This window comes from Salmo salar, chromosome 07 (genome assembly GCF_965601325.2).
Source record: "Salmo salar chromosome 07, fSalSal1, whole genome shotgun sequence".
Lineage (NCBI taxonomy): Eukaryota > Metazoa > Chordata > Actinopteri > Salmoniformes > Salmonidae > Salmo > Salmo salar.
In genome coordinates this window covers 51,233,307-51,256,374 of record NC_138297.1, presented here as the reverse complement: position 1 = coordinate 51,256,374, position 23,068 = coordinate 51,233,307, and the positions used below count along the sequence as shown (strand labels likewise).

At 43.5% G+C, this 23,068-nt stretch overlaps 1 protein-coding gene across 2 annotated transcripts in view; it reads right to left on the bottom strand.

The window, feature by feature from the left end:
- Positions 1-23,068, bottom strand: part of LOC106609416 (PRKC apoptosis WT1 regulator protein) — a 92,179-nt gene that overhangs the window by 15,151 nt on the left and 53,960 nt on the right. For both annotated transcript variants that reach the window (XM_014208216.3, XM_014208218.3), the window contains exon 3: positions 14,931-15,062. In XM_014208216.3, coding sequence (XP_014063691.1) covers positions 14,931-15,062 — 132 coding nt within the window. The remainder of the gene's footprint in view (positions 1-14,930; positions 15,063-23,068) is intronic.

Genomic DNA, 23,068 nt, shown 5'->3' with positions numbered 1-23,068 from the left:
ATGGAGCGAGACATGATGTCCCAGATGTGCTCAATTGGATTCAGGTCTGGGGAACGGGCGGGCCAGTCCATAGCATCAATGCCTTCCTCTTGCAGAAACTGCTGACACACTCCAGCCACATGAGGTCTAGCATTGTCTTGCATTAGGAGGAACCCAGGGCCAACCGCACCAGCATATGGTCTCACAAGGGGTCTGAGGATCTCATCTCAGTACCTAATGGCAGTCAGACTACCTCTGGCGAGCCATGGAGGGCTGTGCGGCCCCCCAAAGAAATGCCACCCCACACCATGACTGACCCACCGCCAAACCGGTCATGCTGGAGGATGTTGCAGGCAGCAGAACGTTCTCCACGGCATCTCCAGACTCTGTCACGTCTGTCACATGTGCTCAGTGTGAACCTGCTTTCATCTGTGAAGAGCACAGGGCGCCAGTGGCGAATTTGCCAATCTTGGTGTTCTCTGGCAAATGCCAAACATCTTTGCACGGTGTTGGGCTGTAAGCACAACCCCCACCTGTGGACGTCGGGCCCTCATACCACCCTCATGGAGTCTGTTTCTGACCGTTTGAGCAGACACATGCACATTTGTGGCCTGCTGGAGGTCATTTTGTAGGGCTCTGGCAGTGCTCCTCCTTGCACAAAGGCGGAGGTAGCGGTCCTGCTGCTGGGTTGTTGCCCTCCTACGGCCTCCTCCACATCTCCTGATGTACTGGCCTGTCTCCTGGTAGTGCCTCCATGCTCTGGACACTACGCTGACAGACACAGAAAACCTTCTTGCCACAGCTCGCATTGATGTGCCATCCTGGATGAGCTGCACTACCTGAGCCACTTGTGTGGGTTGTAGACTCCGTCTCATGCTACCACTAGAGTGAAAGCACCGCCAGCATTCAAAAGTGACCAAAACATCAGCCAGGAAGCATAGGAACTGAGAAGTGGTCACCACCTGCAGAATCACTCCTTTATTGGGGGTGTCTTGCTAATTGCCTATAATTTCCACCTGTTGTCTATTCCATTTGCACAACAGCATGTGAAATCTATTGTCAATCAATGTTGCTTCCTAAATGGACAGTTTGATTTCACAGAAGTGTGATTGACTTGGAGTTACATTGTGTTGTTTAAGTGTTCCCTTTATTTTTTTGAGCAGTGTACATAAGACATAGCTTTCTCGCTATAGAGAAATCAGAATAATTTTGTATGGTACAGAACTTCCATATTGCACTTCAAATGGTTGTCTAAATGCAAATCTGTAAGTGTAGTGTGTAAAATACTATGGTTTATGAATTGATACAGTTGTTCCTAGAAGCTCTGGCTTTCTATATCTATCTATCTATTCATGTCCTTGGGCTTCGGGATGATTATGCTTATATCCTCCTCTATGGTGGAAACACTGCTGACAGTTTTATGAAAGAGGCACTGAGACAGGGCTTTACTGTCAACTGTTGTTTTTCTACTTGTGTTAGTATGAGAAATACTAATAATGCATTGCGTGTACACCAGCCACATACAGGTAACTGCGAAAATAATGGAAATGTCAACATAAATTGTCTTAATAGGGCGTTGGGTCACCGCGAGAACAGCGTCAATTCGCCTTGGCATAGATTCTACAAGTGTCTGGAACTCTATTGGAGGGATGCAACACCATTCTTCCATGGGAAATTCCATCATTTGGTGTTGTTGATGGTGGTGGAAAACATTGTCTCAGGCGCTGCTCCAGCATCTCCCATAAGTGTTCAATTGGGTTGAGATCTGGTGACAGACACACACACACACTTTAAATTCTCTATGCTCCTTTGAGACCCCTCTTTCAAAGTCACTGAGAGCTCTTCTTTTAGCCATAGTAGCCAAAATAATGAGCAACTGGGCATTTTTAGACATAACCCTAAGCATGATGGGATGTTAATTGCTTAATTAACTCAGGAACCACACCTGTGTGGAAGCGCCTGCTTTCAATATATAGTACTTTTATCCCTCATTTACTCGAGGGTTTCGTTTATTTTGGCAGTTGTCTGTATATTTCCACAGTGATAAGATCAAAATCAGATCCAAAAGGTTAGTGAACATAGCAAATGTTTCCCTATAAACCCTGGGATTTATAAAACACACGATCAAGAGAGTAGTAGATTACAGCAGCTATCGCATGTTGTGGTGCACAACGCCTTGATCAAATAGATATTTGATTAGATAAAACAAGATGTCCTTTTTTGTCCATTAGCTTGCAGAGAACGGAATGAATGTCTTCATGCTCACAACCCAACATGCATGTATACCTGAAAGTGTCTTAATCTGGTGTGTATAAAACACACACAATGGTTACACAACCGTACTGGCTTAAATGTGAGTGTCTGTCAGCCCTTTTACGGAGCTGTGTGCTGCTCTGCACGGCTTCATGAATACCAAGGGAGTCAAGGACTCCGAGGCCTGCCTGGATGTTCTGTCGAGAGTTGTGTGTGAGAGAGAAACACGACGCTGCTGCTGCGTGCCACGTTGAAAAAAAAATGGCTTGTTCTCAGATATTCTCCCAGTTTGCATTCATCACATTAACAGTCCACCGTGCGGCGGTTGCTTCCCTGTGTGCTGTCTTGCATCCCGGGCTGGGAGTTGCTGAGACAAGGTTAATGAAATTTAAGTGAGGATACTTCACAGCATTGCATTATGGGGCTGTGGGCTCTATTTATCTTGCTTAACAGCCTCTGCTGCGGCCCTAAGAGCCACTATTACAGAGAACAGACAGGCCTCAGAAAAGCAGAGAGCATCGGAAACAACACTATGAATGAGCTGTATTCATGTTACATTTCCAGCTCTTATGTTTCAAGTTCTTTGATAACACTCATATAGAAGTCAATACAAACAGAAATCTATGAGCATACAACATATTAATGGAAAACAGCAACAAAATAAACAAACGAGTAACAAAAAATATATATAAATAATGTCTTGTAGTCTTAAAGTGACTCATTAAATCAATGAGCAGATATATGGGATTGGTTTGGTGATGTACCTTCCTGTTCTAGACTTTGGTATAGTCAGTTTGTTTAGGCTGAGGGTGTTCCTGCCTCTGGTCAGGGGGAAGCCAGTCTCTGAATTTAGATTTTAGGAGGCTGAAAGCGAAGTCAGTGCAGAGTTGTGTCTTTTATGAAGCCGGGGTAGGGACAGTTGGCGTTCTTTTGTTTTCATAGGTATACATATGACGGAAGAAAGAGATGTACAATGGGATCTTAACAATAGAAAACAATCAACCTGAAAAATACCTCTATATTGCACAGACAGGAGTCTGTCTGTGTGATACTGTAAATCCTGTGTGATTTGTGTACGTTACCTGTAAAAACTTTTTTTTGGGGGGGGGTGACCCCCTTTCAAACAGTCCCATTTTTACCACATTCTTGCCGGCATAAACCATTTATATATACTGTGCACATGCCGGCACCGGTGATAGTGGGAGTAGGGGTATGCAGATGTATGTATATACACCATCACAAAGAAATCCATGATTCATTTGGTTTAGGCAGGTGCTAAGAACCATAAGACTAATAAAATGCATTTTCAAAGGAATGAAATAGCATATTTTATGGTTTAATTATGTTACTAGTCTTTTATTAGTTGTCTGTTAAATTTTGTTAATTAAACAGACAAGACGTACTTACATTCTCCTGCTCTGATCACAGTCAACACACATTTTATAGTAATAATAATGAATATACTGTAACATAATAAAATAATAATATTTTCCCACAACTTGAGTGTCACGGTAACGCATGGAAACGCTACCATGTAAAAAAAAAGTTATATTTTGAAACAGAGCCCATGCCCTCATTTTTCAGAGTTTGTAAGTGATTGTATGTTAGAAACCTTAGAATCTGCTCTTTCCAATAATGAAAAGAAATGTAAAAGCTGACCTGGATGAACATCCAATGGGATGATTTGAAAAAGTCACAGTTTTATCCACGTTTCATCTTTTTTCCTACCCTCACTCTGCTTTGTTAGATATCATGCACATTGATATCTTGCTAACAAACGTCCTCGCCAACTGCCTTTTTAATAGTAGGCAGCAGATAGTTATCTACAGTAAATAGGACTAATTGTAGGGTAGGACAGCCCAGCCCCTGAAGTACACTTAACAACCGTATGCAATAAACTCCTCTGTGTTTTCTTAAGAATTCAACATTCTCAGTTTTATTTCTCCAACCCCCATTGTCTCACCTCTGAGAAGCAGAGGTCACATCATATAGATCTGATATCTGATTGGAGGTTAACTTTACAGTAATACTATTGGCCAACAACTCAGATTTTGAATCCAACCAACTCAGATGCTTATAAAAGTCTAAGATTCATTGTTCTTTCTCTTTTTTCTTCCTGACCTGCTGTAGTGAGATACTCCCTCTCTTTCCTTCATTCTCTACCCCATAGATTTCTGGGGCATGGCTTTTCAGGCTATGATTTCTCTCCTCTCTCGGATCATGCATAGAATAATGATTTGTTAATGTCAGTATTGCCTTGTAACTTCCGCTTCAGCCTTGTAACTTCCGCTTCAGCCTTGTATGTGAATCCATTCATTTCTCCAAAGTAGTTAAATACACTTGTATTTCGAATTTCATTCTCAAACATTTCTTGATTGCCTATTACTGTAACTCAATTATAGTGTTCTTGCATATTCAGGTATTTATAATATCATCTACACTGTACAAATATCTACACTGTCAAATATTACTTCCCACTACAGTATGAAAACATGCTCAACATAAATGTCAACAAGATATTGTAGCCTATAGCTTTGTATGACTCTTGGAAAAGAGGAATAGTGCAGTGGCAATGCTCTCTCTCTCATAAATCACATGCACATTGTTTAAAAAGGAATTTATGGGTGTTTGCGATCTGAAAGCCTTCGTGCGCTTCACAGCCCATTAAAATTTCAGAAATCCCAGAAGGCATGCTTAATAAAAGTTCACATTAAAAGCCGACTTGTAGTTTAAGTTTGACACGTATGTATATTTACCCATAAGTTCTTAGGTAAATATAAGGACCTTTAAAAATGTACCTGTTAAATGTCAATACAAAAATATGAAATGGCAGATTCCTGTGTTCATTCCCTCAGGCTAAATGCATTTCTGTGACAATAGACAAGTCCAGCTCAAGGACAGAACTACTTAATGTAAATGGAGAGAATAAATGCATTAAAAGGAATTCAGTGAAGCATTCAGTGAAGCTTTGTATTGACAGGTTTGACGTCGGACAAGAATAGAATGTTCATGATTTATTTTGTGTGCCAAAGCCGGTATGACAAAAGGCAACATTTCATACTGAGGCATTGGCGGGACTTTTAAACATATTACTGCATTAAAGACTATCTCGCCGAAGGAAATCAATGTACAGGCTTTGTTACAGACAATACCTTTCATGGTAAAGTTGGCAGCTTTTCGAGTCAGTCAGTCTGTGTCAGTCTGCCCATCTATCCATGGCCAAATATATAATTCATGACAATGTTCTCCCACTCATAAATTACATGCACATTTAAAAAAAGAAGAAGGAATTTATGTGTTTGCAATCTGACAGCCTTTGTGCGCTAGACAGCCATTAAAACGTCTGAAATCCCAGAAGGCATGCCTAATAAAAGTTCCACAATAGGCCTACTTTTGCATTCCAGCATTCTCCATCTATGTCTCCTTGCAAAGCTGATAAATATCCCTATCTGTTACTCTGGAGGCTCTCGTTCATATTAGGAGTCCACGATTGACATTTCAAAAGGTGAGGCCTAAGAATTCAACTGGAAAAATGAGAAGAGTACAGCCAATGACCTATTTTAGCTGGCAGCAGTCTTCTAACGGATAAATATTAATCTGGGTAACCTGATTTACAGACTTGTCATCTTGATCAACAAAGGTGATACCCTCTGAAAATATTGTCTCAGGCTATACAACCAAATTTCTGAACAGCTTAAAGAACATTACATCTAAGCAGGGAACCTTAATGTAATGCATTTGAAAACTGTCTAGGCAGGGAGGAGAAAGTGCCTGCCTTAAAGAAAAGATGCTCAAGCTTTGCTGGACTGACAGGTGCAAATTAAAAATGCAAATGAGGATTGTTAAGGTGTTGGATACCACAATGGGGTGTGTGTGTGTGTATATGTGTCTTATTCATGTAGTTATGCTCTAGAAGGGTTTGCTTTAAAATCATTTGCACATACAGTACCACAATCAAAACATCATTGTTTTGCAAAACCATATACTGTAGCTACATGTGTATATATTTAAACTTAGTATACAACACCTGCTCTTTCCATGACATAGACTGACCAGTTGAATCCAGGTGAAAGCTATGATCCCTTATTGATGTCACCTGTTAAATCCACTTCAATCAGTGTAGATGAAGGGGATGAGACAGGTTAAAGAAGGATTTTTTTTTACCCATTTTTCTCCCCAATTTCGTGATATCCAATTGGAAGTTACAGTCGAGGCAAAGGTCGAGCCATGTGTCCTCCGAAACACAACCGCACTGCTTCTTGACACAATGCCCACTTAACCCAGAAGACTGGCGACTGTGTCAGCGTGCATGCGCCCGGTCAGCCACAGGAGTCGCTAGAGCGCAATGGGACAAGGACATCCCGGCCGGCCAAACCCTCCCCTAACCCGGATGACGCTGGGCCAATTGCGTGTCGCTTCCCAGTCACGGCCGGCTGCGACACAGCCCGGGATTGAACCCGGACCTGTTGTGACACCTCAAGCACTGCAGTGCCTTATACAACTGCGCCACTCGGGAGGCCCCCCAAAAATATTTTTAAGCCTTGAGACAATCGAGACATGGATTGTATGTGTGCCATTCAGAGGGTGAATGGGCAAGACAAAAGATTTAAGTGCCTTTGAACGGAGTATGGTACTGTAGTAGGTGCAAGGTGCACCGGTTTGTGTCAAGAACTGCAACGCTGCAGGGTTTTTCACACTCAACAGTATCCCATGTGTATCAGGAATGATCCACCACAACAAGGACATCCAGCCAACTTGACAACTGTGGGAAGCATTGGAGTCAACTTGGGCCAGCATCCCTGTGGAATGCTTTCGACACCTTGTAGAGTATATTCTCAATCCAAGATGGCGGCGCAGTAGGACGTGTATATTTGTCTTATCCCGTGTCATATCCCTTGTAAATAGCCAGTCTTTTTCGTATATATCTTAATCTCACTTCTATCTACAAACTAAATATACTTTCCTGCAACCCGCCTCACCCAATGTGGTACAGATCTGCTATTTTTATTCCTTATAACTGGAACTTCCATCAGGAACTAGCCAGCTAACTAGCTAGTAGTCTGTTAGCCATGGCTAGCGGTCCTCAACTTTTTATTCACCCGGCATCAGCCAGGCCTAGCTCGGACAACACCTGCCAGTCTTGCACAGCGTGATATCAATCCCAGTGCATATCGGACTGCTTCCCTCTACCATATCACCGGATTCCTGCCGCTCTGGATCATTACACTGGATCATTACTCCTAGCTAGCTGCTAGCTAGCTGCAAACGAGTGGCTACTGTTAGCTAACGCCTCTGTCCCGAAGAAAGCACTAGCTAGCCTCGAGTTAGGCCCATATACCAACTAATTCTAGGGCTACAATTACCTCCTTTGCCAATTGGCCTGGACCCTTTATTGTCGACACGGAGCCCCGCCGATCCATCATGACTGGGCTGCAGACGTGATCGCCCGATGTGGACTCAACAGGCTATTCTGTTACGATATCGCCGCATCTACAGAACCATCTACTAGCCCCGGCCAGTTAGCTTTTTCTGAATGCTGTGTCCCCTGCTCGCCCAGCGTTGTAGTAAATACCGTACAGCACCCTGACTCACCTATTGCTACTCTTTTGACCCTATGATCACTCAGCTGATGCCCCCTGGACTGTTTCAATAATACGGTACCTCATTTTGTTAACCTGTCGGCCCCAGCCTCGAACTCAGGCACTGTATGTGTCTAACTGACCCGCTCTGCCCTTTCTTCGCCATTTACCCATTGTTGTCTTAGCTCTCCTGATCAACACCTGTGATTGCTTTATGCCTCTCTCAAATGTCAAAATGCCTTGTCTACTGCTGTCTTGGCTAGTTTTTATTGCTTTATTTCACTGTAGAGCCCTCAGTCCCGCTCAAAATGTCTTAGATAGCTTTTTCGTCCCACGAAGGCTAGCTTTTTCAAACAGAAATTTGCATCCTGTAGCACAAACTCCAAGAAGTTCTGGGACACTGTAAAGTCCATGGACAATAAGAGCGCCTCCTCCCTGCTGCCCACTGCACTGAGGCTAGGAAACACTGTCACCACCGCTAAATTGAGAACTTCAATAAGCATTTTTCTACGGCTGGCCATGCTTTCCACCTGGCTACCCCTACCCCGGTCAACAGCTCTGCACCCCCCACAGCAACTTGCCCAAGCCTCCAAATATCTCCTTCACCCAAATCCAGATAGATGATCTTTTGAAAGAGTTGCAAAATCTGGACCCCTACAAATCAGCTGGGCTAGACAATATGGACCCTCTCTTTCTAAAATTATCCACAGCAATTGTTGCAACCCCTATTACTAACCTGTTCAACCTCTTTCGTATCGTCTGAGATCCCCAAAGATTGGAAACCTGCCGCGGTCATCCCCTCTTCAAAGGGGGTGACAATCTAGACCCAAACTGCTACAGACCTATATCTATCCTACCCTGCCTTTCTAAGGTCTTCGAAAGCCAAGTTAACAAACAGATCACCGACCATTTCGAATCCCACCGTACCTTCTCCGCTATGCAATCTGGTTTCCGAACTGGTCATGGGTGCACCTCAGCCACGCTCAAGGTCCTAAACAATATCATAACCGCCATCGACAAAAGACAATACTGTGCAGCCGTATTCATCAACCTGGCCAAGGCTTTTGACACTGTCAATCACCGCATTCTTATCGGCAGACTCAACAGCCTTGGTTTCTCAAATGACTGCCTCGCCTGGTTCACCAACTACTTCTCAGCCAGAGGTCAGTGTGTCAAATCGGAGGGTCTGTTGTCCGGAACTCTGGCAGTCTCTATGGGGGTGCCACAGGGTTCAATTCTCGGGCCGACTCTTTTCTTTGTATACATCAATGATGTCGCTCTTGCTGCTGGTGATTCTCTGATCCACCTCTACGCAGACGACACCATTCTGTATACTTCTGGCCCTTCTTTGGACACTGTGTTAACTAACCTCCAGACGAGCTTCAATTCCATACAACTCTCCTTCCGTGGCCTCCAACTGCACTTAAATGCAATTAAAACTAAATGCATGCACTTCAACCGATCGCTGCCCGCACCTGCCCGCCTGCCCGACTAGCATCACTACTCTGGACAGTTCTGACTTAGAATATGTGGACAACTACAAAGACATAGGTGTCTGGTTAGACTGTAAACTCTCCTTCCAGACTCACATGAAGCATCTCCAATTCAAAATTGAATCTAGAATTGGCTTCCTATTTCGCAACAAAGCATCCTTCACTCATGCTGCCAAACATACCATCGTAAAACTGACTATCCTACCGATCCTTGACTTCGGTGATGTCATTTACAAAATAGCCTCCAACACTCTACTCAGCAAATTGGATGCAGTCCATCACAGTATCATCCGTTTCGTCAACAAAGCCCCATATACTACCCACCACTGTGACCTGTATGCTCTCGTTGGCTGGCCCTTGCTTCATATTTGTTGCCAAACCCACTAGCTCCAGGTGATCTATAAGTCTAGCTAGATAAAGCCCCGCCTTATCTCAGCTCGCTGGTCACCATAGCAGCACCCACCCGTAGCATGCGCTCCAACAGGTATATTTCACTGGTCACCCCAAAAGCCAACTCCTTCTTTGGCCGCCTATCCTCCCAGTTCTCTGCTGCCAATGGCTGGAATGAATTGCAAAAATCACTTAAGCTGGAGACTCATATCTCCCTCACTAACTTTAAGCATCAGCTATCAGAGCAGCTGACAGATCATTGCACCTGTACATAGCCCATCTGTAAATAGCCTATCCAACTACCTCATCCCCATATTGTTATTTATTTATTTTTGGTCCTTTGCACCCTAGCATCTCTACTTGCACATTCATCTTCTGCACATTATCACTCCAGTGTTTATTTGCTAAATTTTAATTATTTCGCCACTACGGCCTACTTATTTCTTTACCTCCCTAATCTTACTTCATTTGCACACACTGTATATAGACTTTTCTACTGTATTATTGACTGTACGTTTGTTTATTCCATGTGTAACTCTGTGTTGTGTCGCACTGCTTTGCTTTATCTTGGCCAGGTCGCAGTTGTAAATGAGAACTTGTTCTCAACTGGCCTACCGGTTTAAATAAAGGTGAAATAAAATGTTCAAAAAATGGTTTTGTTTATCTGACAAGGCTCCAGGTTTAGGGAAGTGTTTTCCTTGTACGGCTCACATACCACAGAGGGGTAAGGCCTGATAACCAGGACCACATGGGGTCCCCAGAGAGAGGGCCTCTGTGACACGGACATCACTGAAACTACACTTGATTACACTACCTCACAGAGGAACGCAAACACAGGCAAGGAGAGAAAGACACCAATGTGTGTGTGTGTGTGTGTGTGTATTTGTGTATGTGCGTGTGTACGGGTGTGTGTGTGACTCCATGTGTATCACAAGGTGATAGTGCGTGGGGGAGGATGGGTTGGCAGCAGGAGATGGGGATATGAAATAGATGAGTAGGAACAGAGAGAGGATGACAGTGGAGGAGATAGTGCTGCAGCCATTACAGGACTCTGGGGGGGGTCTCACTGAGACGGGCCGGGAGGATACCAGTATCGTGATACTCCTTAGTATCGTGGCAAGGAAACAAAACACAAAGTGGATTTAACGTCTTTAGGAAAACAGCCCCGATGTTGGAAACAAAAATCATTATGCTGTCATCCAGAGTCACGTTCATTCATTTTCCAAGCTGTAGCACACAATATTTTACATACAGCAGGTTTTTAAAGGACCAAAGAGTTTGGTCTGCTTCGTGTTTTCATTTTTGCCATGGAAAACATATTGCAATACTGGCATTGTCACAGCCCTACTGGACAGTGCTACACTGCTATTACCTAGTATCATCTCCATTAACGGGTTGTTATAGGGCAGGAACACACAGCGCTCCACAGAGGAAGAAGGGGAGGACAGTGTTTTACTTGTTCAGATAGACAGACCCAAGAAAGGATGAAAAGAGAGAAATACTGATCAACCATCAAATGAAAGTCAGAAAGCTCATGAATCAAGTTCGCTTATTATTGATGCAACACTGTGTGGACTCAAAACGATAGGGGATTATTTTGTTCTGCACAAACGGCAACGTTTCTTAGTATTTGAAGTTGCCAGTCCCGTCTCAGTCCAGACATCTTGATACCAGTGCAGAAGCTAAAAAGCCTGACAGTTTGATCTCGAGGTAGCTGTATATTACACAGACAACATGGCAACCCCTTGTCTGTGTGATAAATGGGGTCAGAATGAAATGGCACATTTTTGGAATGCTCCGTCTTTACAGATGTCGGCTTGACAGCTCCCTGTAAATCCACTCTACAAACTGCTCTCTCTTCCCCCCCAAACCCCCCCCCCTACTCTCTCTCTCTGTCTCTCCTTCCCTCCTGTCTATATTCCTCTGTTAGCTCGTCACTAAGGTCACAACGGCACGACACACACCCAAATATGACCGTCAAAAATCCCTACACCAAAGGCAGGGAGTGGACAGAGCAATGGGTGAGATGCAGTGCAGGAGATCCCCAGTGGTTAGCCGTGGCAGTGCCCACATCTGCTCTGATTTAAGGGGAATATGTTGTAGTGGTAAGGTGGGCTCAGCAGGCACCTCCATGTCTCATTTCCAATGGCTGAAGTATAATCTGCTTATGTCTCAGCGGGAAGGATGTGTTACGCGAGCTTAATCTTCTGGGTTCACTATACGGCATGTCTACACACGACACATAGGTTAAACGAGTGGCTGGGTGACTCTTATTTCTAGTGAATTAACTGTTTGTGGACCTACTGATACATTCAATTATTGACTACATTTGGAAACGCTTTATATGAATATATCATCTGATACTGTATTGTACATACAGAAACCAATGTCTGTAAATATAACAGGGAGGAAATCCAAATCGTATTATATTCCAGCTCATAGGCGAGTGCTTCCGCGGTTGCCTTCGTTACCGACATATTCTCAAGTCCTTTCATGTCTCTGCATAGAGCGTTTGACAGCACTTCAATTGCACACTTGTTGAGTGCACAGTAATGATCTACTCAAGGGGAAAGTAACAGAAAACTATATTTCCAACGTCACTGCTTATAGAAAATCATATCAATAATAACCAACCTGATAGTAGGGACTCGGTCTTATTCACGTATGTTATGCTCTGGAATGGTTTGCTTTAAAATCAATTGCACAATCAAAACATAATTGTTTGCAAAACCATATACTGTAGCTTCATGTGTGTATCAGTCAGTCAGTTTGGCCTTCCTATGATATCTATTAACACAGGGGCCTGAATAGGGAGGACTCCTCTGTTCCCAAACCGCATGCTCCATATCAATAGCATGTCATACATGCAGATGAATTCCTGATACGGCTCTGAAGTGTGTTTTTAGAGAGACTTGCTGCAACACAGGCTCCAAATGAACCTGTTAGCACTTAGCCCTGTAGACCTTGGAGATGAGCTGAGCTGAGCTGAGCTGTGTCCGTCTCAAAAACACAGCTTACTGCTAATGTCATCACACCCAGAGAATGGTTATATGGAACGAGAATGCATGTGTATTTCGTAGCGTATTGTAGTGCATAATTTTGCCATACGAGCTGGTTTATATAGAGCAATGCATTGGTTGTGGCGCTCTCCTTCTCAAGCAGCCTATGGAGTTCTTTCTCTCTGACCAACAGTGCCTCTGTTTGGTGGCACTGTGGTATCTATCTATCTCATCATCGCATTCTGCTCAAGGGATGGGAGTGTGTAAGTTGGGGCTGGACTCAGCTGTAGATCACCATGGGAATCAAGAGATCTATCTTGTTTTGTACTATACACTTAGAAAAAAGGGTACTTTGGAGTTCTATATAGAACCTTTTGATTCTTCGGATTATATTAAAGAACACTATATATATATCCAGTGAAGACAAAGAACCTTGAGGGTTCTATCCCACCCCAGAGTGTAATGGGGATTTTAGAAATTAAACAGCAAACAAAAGCTAACCCAGTCACATCAAACTCTGAAATGACAGCTAACATTCCCCCTTAATATGTTTGAGCTGTTTTCCATTGACATTAATATCCATATTAATGATGCTGCATGACTTCACCTGTTCAGAAAAATGCCGAGCTGACGTCTGACACGTTAAATCTTTCCCTTGCCAGTCATATTTTGCAACATTGTTGCCAAGGTCTTAGTGGCAAACAGCCAGGCACAAAGTGTGCTGTTGCAAACTAAATTCTAGCTAGAAGCAAGAGGAAATCATGTGTTTAATAAAAGCACACAATCGTATATAAAAATATATGGTTAACTCAAAATGTAACTACCATTCCTATTCAAATACCAACTGCCAATCCATTCCAGCATGACAAAGCAAGAGGACGGTGGTTGGACCAACTTGCAACTAGCACGTTATTTTTCAATGTATTAAGGTAAGCAAAGTTGATTATTTAATGAAAATATATGAAGCCAAAAGTCTTATTATAAGCTATATACTAGATAAATAAAGTCGAAACATTAATAGAATGAGCATGTTTGTAAGCTAGCTAGCGAAACAGAAAAAGCTAGGTTACTTTAATTCGCCACTTCACAAGCTAGCTTTCTCTTTCCAATAAACCATTTTTTATTATGGGATATGCCAAATAGAGCTACAGACTCAGTCTGACATTGGTAATTAGCTAATTCTCTCTTTCATTTCAGAGTCAATTGAGGGGACTATGTTCATTAAAACCATTAGAAGACTGTTTCTGAATGAGAAGAGGTATGTATAAATTATTTATAATAAATGATGAATAATAAGTATTGGTGATTCAATAGCCTAGTTAATCCTTGCATGACTTTTAACACACAATCTATGTTTTGCTCTGTCTGGCAGTAACCCAGATCTATCAGAGGCTCTCTCTTTCGGCTGCTGCGGACAACGACATGCAAGTTGTTCTTCTACATCATAATAATTCTATGTCTGCATAGCATTTTGTCAGGTTAACTCATGCTTATTTCTGGAGATTAACTCATGTTCATTTTTTCTTCTTATCTGGAACCAGTCAAGCAGGTAGTCCAGTGGCTAAGGAGTTGGGCCTGTGACCGAAAGGTGGCTGGTTCTAATCCTGGGTCGGGTGTTGAGAAAAGAAAAAATGGCAGAATTGATCTGACAACTGGAGGGCTGCTGGGTTCATATCCTCAAAACATTCCCTTATGTTAGGCCCTTAACCCCACAACATGCTCTCCATCAAGGGGCGATACATGCAGCTTGAACCTGTGGTCGTCTCAACTGTATGTGTGATGTCTGCTGTTTGGTGGTGGTTGAGAACGGAGCAGAACACACCTTTTTATTGATCACTAACTAATGGACAAAGTATTGTACTTCACATTTCCAAACTATGTTCGCATTGAATGGCAAATCATTCTAAAAACTATACTGGTATTCTTTTGCCCATTATTTAATTGTTTATTAAAGTATGGTCTTAGCTCAAAATACGATTATTTAATAGTAGTAGCCATAATTCATAAATGGCACCATTCAGTGTTCTCCAGTATATGGATCCATTTTGATTCAGTGATTAAATAACCATATAAGTGTGTACAATAACTTGGGGAGCCAAAAGCCTTATTGGTTGATATGACTTCAGTCCAGAGTGTTTCCTGGTCCAGTTACATGGTCAGGCTAAACTCCAGGCCCTAGGTATTACACTAAGGGGTAAAGGTCAGTGAGGTTGGGTGACATGTGACCTTGTCCTCACCTGTAGTAAGTGGGTGGCAGCCCCAGGGTCAGAGGTCATGGCTTCGTTCTGTTCCGTGTTGAGCTGTGTCAGCTGCTGCTCCTCCTCCTTCGCCTTATCCCCTCCGTCGTCATCATCCAGCTCATCCAGGCTCTGAGAGACAGAGAGACAGAGAGATGAACACACCTTTATTGAATAATTAAGGTGTGAATAGAGGGGTCAACTTATTGAATGGTTTTTAGGTGCAAATAAAAATAAACTATGCTATACACTAAGTAACGACATCTATCGTAAGAGAGAGAGAGAGATACAGCGATAGAGATACAGCGATAGAGATACAGCGATAGAGATACAGCGATAGAGATACAGCGATAGAGATACAGCGATAGAGATACAGAGAAATAGAGAGGCACGGGGAGTGAGACACCACTGTTGACGTGCGGTGACAGCCGGGGTCATTCTCACTGTAACCGTGGTAACCTCCGGAGAGATGTGGCCCAGGTCCCCTTAATCCTCTTAAGACATGATTTCTTTCACAGCCCCTGGACAGCTCTGACACAGCCTAGGCCACATTCACTGGGACACGCAGGCAACAGGAAGACGGCCGGCAAGGGGTCCTTACACTGCTGTTGTGGATGTGTAGTCAGAGAGGGCTTTCTGACAAGTGGAATGTCCCCGAAAACACTGGGAGTCAACAACACCATGTGATGTAGGGGTCAGCCAGGGCACAGCAATAAATTGTTCACATCTTTCTGAGAAGGCTTCCAACTTTACTGAGGCATCTCTGCTCTCAGCTTCATCTTAAATGGTTTATAATATATCATCTTGACTTCCTATTTAGGCGACTTAGTCATGAAATATGCGATTAAGTTAAGTAGTGCATCAAAATAAATGAAGATACATTGAGAAAATGCAGTTTGAACTTGACAGTTGTATCATCTGTATTGACAGAAACAGGAGCCAACCTCCCACTCGTACAGAACAAAAAACAGTCTTTCCTATTGCCACGCTGTGCAACGAAGAAAAAAGTGCTTACCGAACGAACAGGCCCTTGAATGGTAAAAATAGCCTTAAAAAAGTCTAAAAAGGAACGTAGTCATTTGCAAAGACCTTCCTGCCAAAACATTTATCAGCACACCTGGGGAAATGCCAACTCCTTTCTCCTCTAACTCAGCCAGAGGTGGACGCTAGTTGTTCTCGTCTGGCCTATGACATATTGACACACACACACACACACACACACACACACACACACACACACACACACACACACACACACGACACAGACTTTCAGGAGCATGCTGCCTGTGTCCGTGTAAACTTCCTCAGTAAACACACACTGCCTGCCTTTAGCAGTCTGACCCCTGCAAAGGGCACAGGGATGCTCTGTGCTGTTTGATTCGCCAAAACGTTTCCCTGCTCCCTCAACTGCCTACAGCAATACACAGCTGTAGACCCCAGGGTTCAGAAACATAGATACTAATAACAGCCACATATGGAATAACGAGGGACATTACACAGTCTAACAGAAGTCCGTCTACATCGACACAGTGATTCAGGACTAAAAACGTTGCTATGCAACAGTTTCCCAAACAGAGGGACTTTATATCTGAAACTGGGTTACGAACATTTATTTTGGATCACGGTGCTGGCTGTTTTACCCACTATTACTTCAAATCATTTCCATGCATTTGTCTTATTCCAGATAAAACCATGGGAGATCTAGGCTCATCCATTTAAAGGGATGTTTTTGTTTCTGATTTCAGCCAGTGAGGAGACTATGTTAAGCCATATTTTGTCTCTGTACTCGAGTCCACAGGGTCAAATAGGTTTATGTCAACAGAACCATGGATATATAACCTTGGTCCAGCATTCCCTTTCACATTACCAAGTCCTATAGTGAAGTATTATAGGATACTGTCCTTAGCATGCTAGTAGATACCATAGACTTCCAGGCATTGTGCTAATGCTAGCTAGCAATGGCTCGCAAAACTTCATACTGGAGGCAGAGACATACAAATAATAGTATACTGTATATGACTAATGTACAGTAACTAACTATTAACAATGGGTATACAGTATCATGGTGTAACAAATTATCCAACAGACAGCTATATTTAAAATACAGATAAACACACTTAGAACATATACACACCACAACTAGGGACAAGTATCACCTACTGAAAGCAGGAAGTGGGCACTAGTGGTTGCCCTGGGAAACAGTGAGTACATTTCCTCCCGTGGAGGGGCTCAGATAAAGTGGTGATGATGACACACACCAGAGGGGAGAGGGGAAGTGGAGGAGTGAGTTCTGAAAAGAAGCAGCCGAGTCCCAACATTCCTTCCTCTTCCTGTTTATAATGTGTGGAATCTCGGCAGGCGTAAAGCGCGAGGCCTCTGAAGAGCGTTTACTCAACATGTTATTGAGGTCTCCAAACGCCATAACACCGGTGTTCATGGGAAGACAAGTCCAGTTAAGAAGCTACATCTGGACCCGACTGTGGCGGTCTATTAGGAATGTGTGTGCTGGGTGGAACTGTGGTCTTTTTGGGGTAAAGTGATCTGCAATCTATCATTCTAATGCTGTAGCCATGGCAGGAGGAATTTGCTAAATGTCTGACTTTTGGTGTCTATACCTCCCTGAATGGACATTTCTGTGTCTCAAATAACACTGCTTATGTAAATGGAGGTGAAGAATCTGAACAGTTTACAGCATCCTCACCTTGTTATAAGATTTTTTTATTTTTATCCTCAAGAACAATTTCCAACAGCTACTCCTTGACAGAAATATAGCTGCAGACAGCTCATATAGGCAGAGCACTCATAACATTCTCTCACTCACTCTCACTCATACTTAATATCCCCTTCCTAAACACTAACATCTTCTCTCTCTCCTCAGTGTGGTCATACTTAATATCCCCTTCCTAAACACTCATATCTTCTCTCTCTCTCCTCAGTGTGGTCATACTTAATATCCCCTTTCCTAAACACTCATATCTTCTCTCTCTCTCCTCAGTGTGGTCATACTTAATATCCCCTTCCTAAACACTAACAATATCTTCTCTCTCTCCTCAGTGTGGTCATACTTAATATCCCCTTCCTAAACACTAACATCTTCTCTCTCTCCTCAGTGTGGTCATACTTAATATCCCCTTCCTAGACACTAACAATATCTTCTCTCTCTCCTCAGTGTGGTCATACTTAATATCCCCTTCCTAAACACTAACATCTTCTCTCTCTCCTCAGTGTGGTCATACTTAACATCCCCTTTCCTAAACACTCATATCTTCTCTCTCTCTCCTCAGTGTGGTCATACTTAATATCCCCTTCCTAAACACTAACAATATCTTCTCTCTCTCCTCAGTGTGGTCATACTTAATATCCCCTTCCTAAACACTAACATCTTCTCTCTCTCCTCAGTGTGGTCATACTTAATATCCCCTTCCTAGACACTAACAATATCTTCTCTCTCTCCTCAGTGTGGTCATACTTAATATCCCCTTCCTAAACACTAACATCTTCTCTCTCTCCTCAGTGTGGTCATACTTAACATCCCCTTCCTAAACACTCATATCTTCTCTCTCTCTCCTCAGTGTGGTCATACTTAATATCCCCTTCCTAAACACTAACATCTTCTCTCTCTCCTCAGTGTGGTCATACCTAACATCCCCTTCCTAAACACTCATATCTTCTCTCTCTCCTCAGTGTGGTCATACTTAACATCCCCTTCCTAAACACTAACATCTTCTCTCTCTCCTCAGTGTGGTCATACTTAATATCCCCTTCCTAAACACTAACATCTTCTCTCTCTCCTCAGTGTGGTCATACTTAATATCCCCTTCCTAAACACTAACATCTTCTCTCTCTCCTCAGTGTGGTCATACTTAATATCCCCTTCCTAAACACTCACATCTTCTCTCTCTCCTCAGTGTGGTCATACCTAATATCCCCTTCCTAAACACATATCTTCTCTCTCTCTCTCCTCAGTGTGGTCATACCTAATATCCCCTTCCTTAACACTAACACTCATAATATCATCTCTCCCTCCCTCCCTCCCTCCCTCCCCAGAAGACCCATTTGAAAAATCGAAGCTGACCGCCAGCACTGACTTGTTAACGTGCCAGCGCTCTGTCCGTTTACTCCTCAAATGTATTAATAAACAAGCAAAGGGCACCTCCGTCCGCTGGTCTTGTCTTCCCACTGGAGGCTGCTGCTACGCCGGTATTGTGCGACCGTGTTTAATGACTTGTGTGCATTAATTACCTGCCGCATGCCCTGGAACTGACCGAGTTCATTTGGATGATGTGTTAGAGATGGAGCGGAGAGGAGCAGTGAGGAAAGGAGAGGAACAACGGCACTGAGGTGATTCACACACTGCCCACTGTCCATTAATCATCAGCGTTGTTCGTTCAGCCTCAGGTAGGACCTGGCTCACAAATACAACACAGAGCTCTCTGGAGGGACTGGAGGAACTCAGGTCTGTCAGAGATCTTAGGGAGAAAAAAACATCCACGGTGAGAGTCGGGGGGATAAAATATGACTGTCTGGTTATCGTAACAACATGACATGGTCCTACGTGGAATAATAATATCATGGAGGCAGATTAGGTGAACGCTGAATTAAACTATGGTTGATTCACTGAGTAAAGAGAACAAAGTGCAATACCCACAATGCCTTTTGGCGGCAGAAAGAGTCCAAAGGAGTGGTGTTCAGTGCCAGGATTTAGGCAAGCTGTGATGGCGCACACACGCGTACACACACACACACACACACACACACACACATGAGAGCGATGAAGAGGCTGCAAACTGCTCAGTGGGCTGTCAGACAGATGGAGATGCTGGTCAGCTATGGGGCCAACCTCAGAGGCTCAGGGATGGTTTAAGTCAGTGCCAACTCTCTCCCCAAACCCAGAAAGCGGGATTTAATCACCCATGTTAATCCCAGACTGGTTTTGTTCCCAAAATATGTTGTTTTTCCATTTAACTTCTGGGTTGAAATTCCAAATAAACTTGTTTTTCCCTTGCAGGGGTTGGTTTGGGCCTTGAAGTCAAACTGTGTATAAGACATTCTCATAAAATGCAGCTTGTCTTGGCTGTGAGTACAACTTCTTTATGTATATATCTTTTTTAAATCAATGTTTATCAAGCACAAGCCTGGACTGGGAAAGGACCATTAAACTGGGTCTAAAGCAGAAGTCCACATTTCCCCCTTTTTATAAAACTTTTCAGCAATAATGTTTTAACAAGCATGGTTAATACTTCACCAGACCTCACAGGGACAGAATCTCCCTGTGGGGTGACAGTAAAAATATGCCATTACAAAACATAGGCCACAACTACAAGGAAACACACTATATTTCCTCCGTGGTCGTCAATCATGAGACAGTGGCAGCATCAGTTTCCCTCTCTGTTGTAGTTAGACCTGGGCAGCCAGGAGGCCAAGCAGAGGTCTACTGTCTGACCTCTGGCCCCAGCTTTAATCCATCTGTGGGAATAGACCATGCAACAACAATGCACTGTGCCTCTCACTGTGCTCTTGTTTTGCCAGCCTCATTCTATGCTCTATAACCTCTGTGGTTTGGACGAAGAGCCAGGAATTGAACTGCTGGGCATGCTATGAGGCTTTGGGGAAGAGTTTGAGAGAGGGCAGAGAAGGATTAAAACAGACTCAGGGCCTAAACTCCTAAAATGGTAGCTTACACTGCAATACCACCCAGCACTCTATACTAACCCCATTCCTAATGTTGTATCACAGAATGGGGTTGTCTTGTTTCGGAGAGCATTACGATTTTGTATCGACTGTGAGAAAGAGAATCAATGAAATGGAGCAGTAACTGCCACGTGTAGCTAATGGATAACAATGTACTATGCTGTTTGGTTGTCCATCAGTCTACGTGGCCCCCAGGAGAGGCCTGAGGCAGACCTTAGTAAACCTTGAATATATATGCCATTTGGCAGACGCTTTTATCCAAAGCGACTTACAGTCATGCGTGCATAACATTTTACATATGGGAATCGAACCCACGACCCTGGCGTTACAAGTGCCATGCTCTACCAACTGAGCTACAAAGGACCACCAATCAGTCTCCTGACAGGGCTCATCCTTCCTAAAGCAGTGCCCCTGACCTCAGAGGATGTGTGGTCATGACCTCTCCCCGGTTTCATCTGCGAGCTGACAGACCGGTCATAAGAACAATGAATGAAAGTTTAGTGAGTTGCTCAACCGCCATGAAAATATCAAAGGCTTTTTAATGGATACAAATAGGTGACAACATACTTAATTACATGTATTGCATTACGCATTCCTGGTGCAAAATGATCATTGATTTTCATAGGCATCCTGCTACTAGGAGAGTTCTCTGCCTCGTGTTTTATTCCCAGCCTTAAATGTGGCGTGCAGTCAGACAGACAGACATTCAGTCAGAGACAGTGACAGCCATTCAGTCTTTCAGTCAGAGATAGTGACAGCCATTCAGTCAGAGACAGTGACAGCCATTCAGTCAGAGACAGTGACAGCCATTCAGTCAGAGACAGTGACAGCCATTCAGTCAGAGACAGTGACAGCCATTCAGTCAGAGACAGTGACAGCCATTCAGTCAGAGACAGTGACAGCCATTCAGTCAGAGACAGTGACAGCCATTCAGTCAGAGACAGTGACAGACAGAAAATATGATGGGTTCAGGTGAGCATTATTTAAAATGACTCAAACGGAGAAAACAACCTTGGTAAGAAGATGATGCCACATAACAAGCTCTGAAAAATCATGTAAAATATTATGAATGCATGTCATTCGCTGATCTTATGTTACGATGTAGCAATTTTCCAGTCGTATGGAGAATTGCTTAATTATATGGTTGCCTCTTCATTCCTAATGAATAATTAGCAGCTGGATGTTTGGTTGAATTTATGCAACAGAGGAAATAGGCTACTGAACACATGAGACTGTCTTGGAGAAAACAGAGCCAGTATGATCTTGTCTTTAGACGGCCAAGCATTTTAAAAAAGATTACAGACTCACCTTGTAACTGTGATGGCCAACAGATCCACTCTCCCCACCGTTGTCATCCCTCCAGAACAGTGGAGGGATGACAACTGTGTAAAAAGGCAGCTTGACGTGAAGACACATGTATAGCCCGTTCAAGCTGTTATGATTTTGGACCATAACGTACATCTTTCATACCAGGACATCCATTCATGAAATAAAACATGAATATTCAAGACAAACGATTTCAGCGCAATAGTTCTATGTTGGAGTCCATTCAGCACATTTGGGCTCATCAGCATCCAATGAGAGCAGTGTTTAATACATCAAATCCTCTTATAGAAGCATCCCAGCAGGACTGTATACTGTGCAGACCAAACTAACCTGTTGGCCAGGTGGTCTTTATCTCTGTTGACTCTAGCTTCCTGCATAAACTCTGCTTACCTGGGTCTGACAGAAGAGTATGCAACTTGTAGTTAAACCCCCATTGGCAAGTCTACTGTTTGTTTTCTCTAGTGTTTGACCAGGGAGGAGTGCCACACGCACATTCGACTGCAAACACATTCGACTGCAAACACATTCGACTGCAAACACACTCGACTGCAAACACACTCGACTGCAAACACACTCGACTGCAAACACACTCGACTGCAAACACACTCGACTGCAAACACACTCGACTGCAAACACACTCGACTGCAAACACACTCGGTCCGGTCCACTGCTCTGGCTACCCTAGAGCAGCTGGTTGGTGCAGGTAGACTCATTGTGCTACCATGATGACAGGAAACCTCTGCATGACTCGAGGTTCAGACATGCCTGTCCACAGGTATAGGGAAAGAGAAAGGGGGTAACTAGTCATTTGCCAGATGTTAAATGCATCTTCAGTTGCCTGCAGACTGTTTCAAGGCCCTCACACCAACTGAATGCATTCAACCGAAATGTGTCTTCTGCATTTAACCCAACCCCTCTGAATCAGAGAGGTACGGGGGGGCTGCCTTAAATCCATGTTCCAATCATTGGTGCCTGTGGAGCAGTTGTTGGGGGTTAACTGCCTTGCTCAAGGGCAGAAGGGCAGATTTTTCCAACTTGCCGGCTCTGGGATTTGAACCAAGCCCTTCGGTTACTGGCCCAACGCTCTTAACCGCTAGGCTACCTGCTGCCGCTATTCAAAG